Here is an 11,464-nt window from a genome sequence, read left to right as displayed (position 1 = left end):
CCATAAAAGTATTAGCACATAAACTTCTTCACTACAGAAAACCAAATTAAAAGATGGCTCCCTTTACGTAGCTTGCAACATTCAAACAGATTTTTCTCCATCATTATCTAACTGAATATTTCTTTCTGTCCCAAGTCCTTGGCCAGACTCAGAGTTGTTCATGACACTCAGGGATCAGTCATCAATCATCCCACTTTCTTCTATTTCTTTGCTCTGATGCTTCTTTCAAAGACTCCTAATCTCATTTCTCAGAGATTTGAAACATGAGCTAAGGAGTCAGGGTCACACCCTCCCACAGCTTTTGCCCACCCATGTGGTGCTCCTAAGGGATGGCAATTGTGTGGAGCAAAGATGCCTTGGTGTGTCACCAGAAGTTCTCACTCTACCACCCATTGGCTACACGGCGTTAGCCTCCTCATCAGTAGAGCGGGGAAAGCAGCAATGGCCGTATCAACTATAAAATGTATGCTCCTTGTAACTTCAGAAAACCTCGTAATTGAGTGCTAGCAGGCAAAATGTGCCCTATCTTCTTTGCTAATAGAATCATTTTAGTTTCTTCTCTGCCACATCCTCCAGATTCCCCCACCTATTGATTGCAAAGGCTTATCTTTTTAATGAATTATGGGGCATAAACCACAAAGGTTTCTATGTCATTTGCAGGAAAAAAAAAGTAATCAACAAGGAAGCCATCTTTGTATTCAGAGGATCAGTCAGGTTCCGAGATCCATTAGCACTTCATTCTGATGTCTTATACATAGAAATTAGGTATCACTTTGTCTTTAGGTATAAGGGATAGGAAAGGGATAAAGTTGTTAGCCAAAAAAATCTTGAATGGATAGGGGCTTGAGTAGGAGGTGTAAACTAATAAGACATGATTGCATGTCTGTAGACCATCTGTGTGTTTCTAGGGAAATTATGACTGAGAAATTGTTACAATGAAAGGAAGATAATATGACACTGAGGTACCTCTCTAGAAATCAGATCGCATGTATATCAAGAGTTGGACATGTAAACCTTGGGGGCAGAGGAAATGCCTCACCATCCCATCCCTTGCATGATCAAGTGTATTTGATTCTCCATGGCTACAATAACAACTCACTATGTTAAAAGAAAGCAAAGTTTTTTGTAACTATATATAGTGATGACCGTTAACTAGACTTAATGTGGTAATCATTTCCTAATACATACAAATATGAAATAATCATGTCATATACACAAAACTAATATAATGTGACATGTCAATTATATCTAAATTAGGAAAAAACCCAAATCTACTATCTTACCATTCTGGATGTCACAAGTCTAAAATGTATCTGCAGGGCTGCATTTTTTTCTAGAGGCTCTAGGGGAGACCCTGTTTCCTTGATTTTTCTAGCTTCTAGAGGGTTTCCACATTCCTTGGCTTGTGAACCCTTCCCTCACCTTTAAAGGCAACTGCTTGGCATCTTCAAATCTCTCCCTGACTCGCTCCTGCTTCCCTCTTGAAAAGACTCTTGCGGTTACAGTATGCCCACTGGAGTAATTCAGAATTATTTCCTAATCTCACATCCAGCGGTTAGAACATGAACATCTTTGGGGGTTCATTACTCAGCCCACCACATCAAGGATGTGAAAGTTATTTTTTTTCCAAAAGATTTTATTTATTTTTAGAGAGAGAGGGGGAGGGAGGGAGAAAGAGAGGGAGAGAAACATCAAAGTGTGGGAGAGAAACATGAATCAGTTGCCTCTTACACACTCCCGACTAGTGACCTGGTCGCAATGCAGGCTTGTGCTCTGACTGGGAATGGAAACAGGGACCTTTTGGTTTGCAGGCTGGCACTCAATCCACTGAGCCACAGCAGCCAGGGTGTGAAAGTTATTTCTTGTTCCCAGTTTTGGATAAAACTTGCTGGCACATAAACTGCTTCAGTGATGGTCACTGTTTGCATTTCTCCTTTCATTTTTCTACCTTACACAGAGCTAGGGGAGCATTAATCGTAACAACCAGGGCCTATTTTATGTATTCAGCACCAAGTCTTATTTTTAAATCTAAGAATACAACAGCAAAGAGGTATTGGTCAATGCCGAGTCATAAAATGCTAGGATTTGAAGGGATCTGTGAGATCATGTGATCCAATCCCTTTCATCTTATATGTGAGGAGAATGAAGAGAGAGCAAACTGACTTGCCAAGGCTGACAACTAGTTAGTGACACGATAAACTAGCACTTGCTTCCTAATATTTTTATTACGTCACTGGGGTTGCAAATTATGTTTGGGAAGCTCTGTGGAGTTAGTCACTGATTATCTGATCTTGTTATATTTTCCCCATGATATTGGGTAAATAAGGTGATATTTTAGTTTATATTATTTTTATTTTATTTTTTTAGAGAGGGAGGAAGGGAGGGAAAAACAGAGGGACAGAAATATCGTTGTGCAAGAGAAACATCTATCAGTTGCCTCTTGGACGCCCCCAACTGGAGACCCGGTCCCCAGCCCAGGCATGTACCTTGACTGGGAATCAAATCCATGATCTTTCAGTCTGCAGGTTGATGCCCAGCCCACTGAGCCATACTAGTCAGGGCAATAAGGTTAGATTTTAAAAACAAGAAAAATAAAAGGAAACTCTCCATGAAGTTCACTGATTTTGGGTAACCCCTGTTTACCAATGTGCCTGACACACAAAGTGACAGAATAATGACAAATGGATTTAAATCTCAGAATGAAGAAACTTTTTTAGTGAGTTCAGAAACATGGTCTGAGAAATATAGTTGAAATGAGTGTGGAGGAAAATGTCTAGTTTCCTTGGGCCTTTAAAAAAAATGCTTGTTTTTCTTTGAAGTTTATAGAAAAGTCCTTATTGAGGGCTGGCTCTGTGTGAGAATCCTAGGTCCTGAGAAAAAGACAACAAAAAATGCTTTATTGAGATTTATTATTTACCATTTGAATTTTTCAAACTCCTGAAAATACAGAGAAAAACACTTCAAATTCTAAAATGAAATAATCTTGAAGTAACATAAGTAGGGCATTGAATAAGAATAATTGAATATGTGGCATGTTAAAAAATGTGAAGTGCAGTTCAAAAAAATTTTTTTAATTCCTTGTGGATGGGAATCTATCCCCCTGCCTAAGCTGAATCGCTTAATCTGCTAAAATTAGGCCAATGTACTCATGAGCAGTTAAGGTATGGGAATCCAGATTTTGGGCAAATCCTAATGCAGATGGAAGAAATAACTATCAGCCTTTCCATCTGCTTTGCGCCCTTTGTCATTTGGGGCCATAGTTCTCTCAGGTCTGGTTTGCTGATTTATGGCTTATTTTTCCTATGGTATAATATTTGTTAAATAAGTTTCTTCCATACCATAAATTACCCCAAAAGACCATGGCAGTTTCCTTTGGAAACCAAATGAACACTTTCTGGTCATTTGGTATCTTGTGCTATATATAGTTCATCTATAACTATATTATGGATTATGGAAATATTTAGGAAAATTTGTGAACTAGAGATGATGTATATAATTTGACTCAGGAAATCACTCACATTTTTACCTCTTTGTAGCCCTGAAATCACTGGAAAGGAAATTAAGCAGAAAGAGGACAAGAGATAGTGTTGAAAAGGATGTTCCTGAAATGAGTTGGAATTGGTGGGGGAGAAGTTGGGCACCTCGAAAACCAAAATTGGTTTCATATCAGAACTTACAGCCAGGAAAGGTCTGAGGTTTTTGCAGAGGGCTGGTGGATGGTGGCTGTCACCTTTTGAATACCAGGTCAGGCTTTCAGAGTGACTGATTAGTCGAGCAATTTGAGTAAGAGCTCAGAAATTGCACAAAGGGAGATAACAGCAGTGAGTAGACCGAGTATTATAATGCGTCACAATTCTCTTGAAGCACTCCTCGTGGCTCTCTGTGCAGCCTTTAACTGAAAACCAGTGAATTCCACCTGAGGAAACAAAGAGGGAGAGGCTGAGAAATCCCTTGGGAGGTGCAATCTACCTGGCCTCAAATAACAGGTTAAAGAAAGTACAAAGCAAAAGTTTAGGTTTATCAAGATACAATCTTCTTGCGTTTAAGAACTCCCACCTGAAAGTTTTCTAGTTGGGTACATTGCAGTACAAAAGCTTGACTATTGTAAATCAAAATAGTCTTCAGACTCAGATAATAAAAGACATGCGATTGCCACTGACTATGTAAAATTTTTGAATTGTTAGCTACTTGGAAGCTTCCTAATGTCATCCCCTAGTTTAACCCAGGTGATGAGTTACTCAAAAGGACTGAATCTTCAGAAGGATCATTTAGATGTGTTTCAGAAATGAGGTGTGTCCTTGACCTCACTTAATTTTGTCCCTGATTAAAGGAGTAATGCACGTTCGCTGTAGAAAATGTGAAAAATACACAAAAGTACAAAGAAAGTGACAGTAGTGTCCTGTAACCCTAGCGTCCCAGCTGCAGTTGGAAGAACACAGAAGAGCAATTCCCCAAAGGCAAAATATATGATGGTTGGGAACTTGAGCAAACAGTAGTTCTCTGCTGGGGACGATTTTTGTTCTCCCAGCCCCAGGACAGTAGATAATTCCCAGAGGTAGTTTTGTTATTTCAACATGGAAGCTATTACTGGCGTGTAGTGGGTAGAGGCCAGCGATGTGCTAAACAAACATCCTACAATACACAAAATAGCCCCGAATAAAAAAGAATTTCTCTGCCAGTGTGAATAGTACCCAAGAGGAGAAACCCTGTGGATAAAACTGTCAAAAAGGTAAATCCCAGTTCAATTTGTTTCACATCATTGTGACATGGCAACACTTCCAAGTCAGGAAAGTACTCTTCCCTTAATGTTGCAGTCATTCTAGGTCTCTGACCCACCAAGAACTGTTGTCGATATTGTGCTATACATAAGCTTCCCTGCTCTTGCTTGTGTCCAGAGTCCTTTAGTACTTGTTCTGATGTCAAGCTGACTAGATGTCTGTCCACACTCAGGAAGAGAAGGGAGGAGACTTCCAAGAGGATTTGGCACCTTTCTACTTCAAAATGAAGGCACCTTGACTGGCAAAGTTGCACCCAGGGAACTCGGGGTTCAGAGACGGTGACTAGGCTAGACAGGTTGAACAAGGCTCAAGTAATTATAATCTCCAAACCCCAGCAGATATGGCCCCGAAATTCTATACCTTTTTCCCAGCTAACTTTCATTTCCTCGAATTTTTATTCTTCTCTTCCAATTCCACAGAGAAACTTAGAGTTTTGCTTTGTGGAGATTTTTATTCCTAGGAGGTATACTGTACGTAACTGTTTTGCAACTTTTTTTCTTAACAATGTTTTACAGATTTTCCCATGTTAACAAAGAGATTTAATTCATTCTAAGTGTTGCCTAGCGTTTCATGGTGTGAATGGATCATAATTTTTAAATAATACCTATAGACAAATATTAAGGTCATTTCTATTACTTTACTATTAAACATGAAGTTGTGTTGATAACCTTGATACATGCCTTTGTGTGTTGCCATGTAGCTATTTCTTTGCAGTAGATAGCAAGAAATAGAATTGCTCTGTAGAAGGCTGTGCTCATTTAAAATTTTAATGAGCCCTGCCTTGTGTGGCTCAGTGGATTGAGCACCAGCCTGCGAATCAAAAGGTTGCTTGTTCGATTCCCAGTCAGGGAACCTGTCTGGGTTACAGCCCAGGTTCCAGGTTGGGGGCATGTGAGAGGCAACCAATCAATGCATCTCTTGCACATTGATGTTTCTCTCCTTCCCTTTCCTTCTCTTTAAAAGTAAGTAAATAAAATCTTTAAAAATAAAACTTTAATGAGAATATCTAAAATGCTAAACCAATCTAAATTGTCACTGGAAATGTATGAGACTTCCCATTTCCTCACACTGTCACTAAACCCTGACATTATAAAACTTTCATAGTTATCATCAATCTGATGGGTTAAAAATACATTATTTTTTTTCTAGTTCTGTGAAGTATTTTATTGGTATTTTAATAAGAACTGAATTGAATGTGTAGATTGCTTTGGGTAGAATGGCCATTTTAATGATATTAATTCTTTTTTTTAAAATTACTTTATTTATTTTTCCAAATACATTTGTCTCTGCCTTCCCCCACCACTTTCCCCTGCCCCTCCTCCCTCTGCCTTCCTCAATCCTTCCCCACTTTGGCTTTGTCCATGAGTCCTTGCTATATGTTCCTTGACTTGCCCCTTCCCTTCCTTTTCCCCTGCCCACCCCGCCCTTCTTCCCTCTTATCTCTGTTAGTTTCTTTTCCTTTCAGTGTTGCTGGTCATATTTTCCTTGCATCTTTGTATTTTTGGTTAGGTTCCACTTATAGGTGAGACCATATGGTATTTGTCTTTCGCTCCCTGGCTTATTTCGCTTAGCATAATGCTCCCCAGTTCCATCCACGCTGTTGCGAAGAGTAGCAGCTCTTTCTTTCTGCTGCATAGTATTCCATTGTGTAAATGTACCATAATTTTTTGATCCACTCATTTACTGATGGGCACTTATGTTGCTTCCAGCACTTGGCTATTGTAAATTGTGCTGCTATGAACATTGGGGTGCATAGGTTCTTTTGAATTGGAGTTTTGGGATTCTTAGGGTATAGTCCCAGCAGGGGAATCACTGGATCAAAAGGCAGTTCCATTTTTAGCTTTTTGAGGAAATTCCACACTGCTTTCTACAATGGCTGCACCAATCTGCATCCTCACCAACTGTGTACTAGTATTCCCTTTTCTCCACAGCCTTGCCAGCACCTCTTGTTTGTTGATCTGTTTCTGATGGCCATTCTGACCAGTGTGAGGTGGTATCTCATTGTGGTTTTGACCTGTATTTCTCTGATGGCTAGTGATGCCCAGCATCCTTTCAAATGTCTCTGGGCCCTCTGTATCTCTTCCTTGGAAAGACATCTGCCCAGGTCCTTTGCCCATTTTTTGATTGGATCGTTTGTCTTCTTGGAGTGGAGTCGAGTGAGTTCTTTATATATTCTTGGAGATCAAACCTCTATCTGATGTATCATTAGCGAATATATTTTCCCATAAGGTTGGCTCCCTTTTCATTTTGCTGATGTTTTCTTTACCCAAGCAGAAGCTTCTTATTTTGATGAGGTCCCACTTGTTTATTCTTTCCTTTATGTCCCTTGCTTTAGGAGACATATCAGTGAAAAAATTGCTGTGTGGGATATCTGAGAGTTTCCTGCCAATGTTCTCCTCTAGGACTTTTATGGTGTTGCGACTTATATTTAAGTCTTTTATCCATCTTGAGTTTATTTTTGTGTATGGTGTCAGCTGATGATCCAATTTCAATTTTTTGCATGTAGCCGTCCAGCTCTCCCAGCACCATTTGTTGAAGAGGCTATTGTTGCTCCACTTTATGCTTCTGCCCCTTTGTCAAATATTAGATGCCCATATAGACCTGGGCTTATTTCTGGGCTTTCTATTCTGTTCCACTGGTCTATGGGTCTGTTCTTGTGCCAGTACCAGACTGTTTTGAGTATAGTGGCCTTGTAATATAGTTTGATCCGGTATTGTGATCCCTCCTACTTTGTTTTTCTTTCTCAAAATTGCTGTGGCTATTCGGGGTCATTTATGGTTCCATATAAATTTTTGAAATGTCCTTTCTATTTCTGTGAAATACGTCATTGGTATCTTAATAAGGATTGCATTGAATCTATAAATTGCTTTGGGTAGTATGGACATTTTGATGATGTTAATTCTTCCAATCCATGAACACAGTATATGCTTCCATTTATTTGTGTCTTCCTTAATTTATTTCTTCAATGTTGTATAGTTTTCTGTGTACAGGTCTTTTACCTCCTTGGTTAAATGTATTCCTAGGTACTTTATTTTCTTGTTGCTATTTCGAATGGTATTTTCTTCTTCTTCTTCTGTTTGATACTTACTGATGAGTTGAGCAGCTTTTTATGTTTTTAGGTCAGGTCAATTATGTCTCTTCCTTTGAAAACCGCCTTACAATTCCTTTAACAAGTTTAGTTTGTTTTTTTTTTTTTCTTTTCCCTGATTGTTGGTCTACTTAAAAATTGTTTTCTGGAAGTTCTTTATTCCAGATAGATAGTAATTTTTTTTGTGTTATTTATGTTTAAAATATTTTCATCCAGTTTATTCCTTACCTTTAAATTTTGGGTTTGTGATACAGTTTAAAATTTGAAAATATTGATATATTTAAATTTATCTATCATTTTATTTACAACTTTTGCCTTTTGGATGTTAAGGAGGCCTCTTCTCTTTCAAACTTAAAATATGTTCTCCAGTATTTTCTTCTAATGTTTTCTTCATTTGGATTTTTACATTTAGCACTTTAATTTATGCAGATAAGCCTGGCTTTTTGGGCATGCAAACTGTACAGTTGCATAAAGCTGTGCTTAGAAGGGTCAGCAAATTATATATTTATTTTTTGTGAGGATGTGAGTGTTATGACTAAAGCATCATATAGATTCATTGGGAATGTGTGCTCAGAGGTCAAAGTACTTGAATTTGAATCCTGGCTGACATTCATTAGCTTCTATTCCTCAGACTTCTCATGTGTAAAAAATGGGAATAGTGACAAGATCCAGTTCACATCATTGTTTGGTTTTGTTTTTGTAAAATAATCCAGGTAAAGCCATTCATATAGGATTCATACAGGATATGGTATATAAAAAATGCTCAATGAATGTGCTCATTTTAAATAAGTTTCTTTTCTTTTTTAAAAAAGATTTTATTTATTTACTTCTAGAGAGAGGGGAAGGAAGGGAAAAAGAGAGGGAGAGAAACATCAATGTGCACAAGAAACATCAATTGGTTGCCTCTCACATGCCCCCCAACTGGGGACTTGGCCCTCAACTGAGGCATGTGACCTGATGGGGAATCAAACTGGTGACATCTTGGTTCACAGGCCAGCAGTGCTCAATCTACTGAGCCACACCAGCCAGGGCACTAAGTTGTTGTTGTTGTTTTTTAAAGTGTCAATACTTACCTTTAGTGTTGACCTCTTTTATACAGTACTGGCCAGGTTTTGTTTTGCAGGTTCCAAAGTCTAAAAGACATCCATGGAAGGGGATTGAAAGGTTGCATGATCTACAAATCACACCTCCAACATCTCCAAGCACAGGAAAGAAAATATAAGGGGAAAATGGAGAGCAAGACCAGAGAGAGAAAAAAAAGGGAAAAAGAGAAAGAGAGAGATCCAAAAATAAAGCAGTGATTTTTCAACTTTAAAAGTAAGCAATATTTTAAAAATTTGACTTCACATATGCTACAATCATGAATTGGAAGTACTCTGAACTGATACCAATTAGAAATGAGGCCAGGTGGTCTAAACAACTTAGTTAAAATTTATTCAGTTCCTCTGTGCCTAATTAAATCAAACTGAAGTTATTTAGCCAGAACAATTAATTTCAGCTGTATAGTCACTATTAGGCCTTCATTTCAATGTCTAAAGCAGCACATTATACATAGTAAGTTCTCTGTGAATATTTATTGCTTGATTCATGTTTATATATTGGTTATCTTCAATAGTCAAATTCAGTGGTTCAAAATTGTTATTCATTTTGTGTGGAAATAGCCCAGAAATTTTTGAACTGGGTCCACATATGTAAGAATGGAAGATATTATCTAGAAGTTCTGTTTCCAAATTTGTCTGTGGATTAGATTTACTTAAGCAGTTAAAATAAACACAGATTCCTAGAGGGCACCCTCCACCCCCAGTTAGAATTTATTTTAGACATGCAGTAAGTAGAAAGCCTGTGATTTGTTTATTTACTACTATTATTATTTTTTATCCTTACCCGAGGACATGCCTATTGATTTTAGAGAGAGGGGAAAGGATGAGGTAAAAAAGGGAGAGGAACATCAATGTGAGAGAGAAACATCAGTGGGTTGCCTCTCGCATGCTCCCTGACTGAGGACCGAACCCACAAACCCAGGCATGTGCCCTCACTGGGACTTGAACCTGTGACCTCTCTATTTACCGGATGACACTTCAACCAACTGAGTCAGGGCAGAAAACATGTGATTTAGATGTAGATATCAGGATCAATTTTTGAGAACCACTGGTTCTACTGACTTCAGCGGTCTCCCTTATGATAATTCCTGCAGGGAGCCTTGGCTAGTGGTGGAGAGCTCATCACTGTTAAAAACAGCTCAATTATTAAGAGTCTTCTGAAATTCAGCTAAAATTTGTCTTAGTGTTCATAGTTCCCATCTTTTAATATATGAAGACCATTGCCAAGTCACGCCTACTCATTGACAACCCCAAGGAAGTGTTTACTAGACCTTTTGAGCAATGTAGTGCAATGTAGTTTATATCTCCCTCTGTCACATCTGGGGTTAGAAACGATTGTTTTTAATAAAAAATAGTCTGGCTGATGAGGCTAATTAACCTCTCTTGACTATTCTCCCCAGTTTCAACCTCAGCTTGACACTTTGGAAATTTCACATTGGTATTTTCACTAAGCGTGACAGAGTTTCAATCCATAATCAAGTATCAATCGACAAGTACCTTTCAGAACCAAACTTAGGCCTATTGATAATCTATTTACATGCATTAGTCCAATTATTCCCATAACGAATCTTTCCAGGAGGTGTTATAGTTGCCTACATTTCGCAGAAAACTGAGGCCCCAAGATTTCAAGTAGCTTGCTCAGGTGGCAGAGATAGAGTTTAAAAAGGTCTGTTTTAATCCCAAACCCTTGCTCTCAGTAACCACACCAGGTCACTGTAGCTACTAAACCATCTGATGTCACCGTCTTCTTTGTTTTCCTCTCAGATGGTCCTTCCTCCTTCTGATTCCACACCCAGTATCCATACCCTTATTCTTAAAATCTTGGCCCTCACATTTTTTACTATTACTAAAGAAGATGCCTTTACTTTTAGGCCTTTTGCTGATGGTAATTTTTCATGAATACTTATATGTTCTCAGATCCCATTTACTTCCTTTTAGTCTTGTATTGTCTTAAAATATATGGTTGTTTTTGACATATGATATATTTTTGGTTTGACAATTAGATTTAAAGCTTCAAATTAGTTTCTTTACATGATTAATTCTGAAGTATGCTATTCTACTTTATGACTTTATTTGTTAGCTCGTACTATATTATTAATATATGTCCTTACTCAGGCCTCTTTGTAAGCATCTTAATTGCCTCGTTTAAGACCATATGTCACTTATATTGTAATTCTGCAATTTCCTAGATAATTTTCCCTCCTTTTGATTTATGCTTTCTTAATGACTTACCACCTAAGAGGCAGAATAAGACAAAAGCACTACCGAAGACAATCCTTCTCATTCTTACGTTTTTAGGCAAAAAAGATGGAAGGAAAGATACGTCCCACCATTAAATCTTTCCTGAGGGAGTAAAAAAGTTACACATTTATGTTAGCTATTATGAAAGAGGGAAATGACTTGCCAAGTTTCATTTATTTCATTAATAAAGTATAAAAAATTTATTCTGTGAAGGAGGAAAAATAAGGTAGCTATCTTTATCAAAAATTAACAATAAA

General features: G+C 38.0%; 1 protein-coding gene across 1 annotated transcript; it reads right to left on the bottom strand.

Moving 5' to 3' along the window:
- Positions 1–3,791: 3,791 nt before the first annotated feature.
- On the bottom strand, positions 3,792–11,250 carry CUNH9orf57 (chromosome unknown C9orf57 homolog). The gene is made up of 3 exons (XM_054583308.1): positions 11,199–11,250; positions 8,940–9,062; positions 3,792–3,916 (listed from the first exon to the last, which is right to left on the bottom strand). The coding sequence occupies exons 1-3, from the start codon at positions 11,248–11,250 to the stop codon at positions 3,792–3,794; spliced, it is 300 nt and encodes a 99-aa protein (XP_054439283.1).
- Positions 11,251–11,464: the final 214 nt, after the last annotated feature.

This window comes from Pteronotus mesoamericanus, unplaced genomic scaffold, assembly GCF_021234165.1.
Source record: "Pteronotus mesoamericanus isolate MK-2021 breed Mesoamerican mustached bat unplaced genomic scaffold, CSHL_Meso_final contig_73, whole genome shotgun sequence".
Taxonomy (NCBI): domain Eukaryota; kingdom Metazoa; phylum Chordata; class Mammalia; order Chiroptera; family Mormoopidae; genus Pteronotus; species Pteronotus mesoamericanus.
The sequence above is the reverse complement of the archived record's forward strand: the minus strand, read 5'-3'. Positions and strand labels throughout refer to the sequence as shown.

Excerpts from the sequence above, each read along its gene's own strand:
- CUNH9orf57 (XM_054583308.1), bottom strand. The coding sequence starts at position 11,250 with ATGAGAAGGATTGTCTTCGGTAGTGCTTTTGTCTTATTCTGCCTCTTA. Across the intron at positions 9,063-11,198 it reads CTTATTCTGCCTCTTAGGTG|ATGTTGGAGGTGTGATTTGT; the intron begins GTAAGTCATTAA and ends CTGTGCTTGGAG. Across the intron at positions 3,917-8,939 it reads AAAAGAGGTCAACACTAAAG|GTGGAATTCACTGGTTTTCA; the intron begins GTAAGTATTGAC and ends TTGTTTCCTCAG.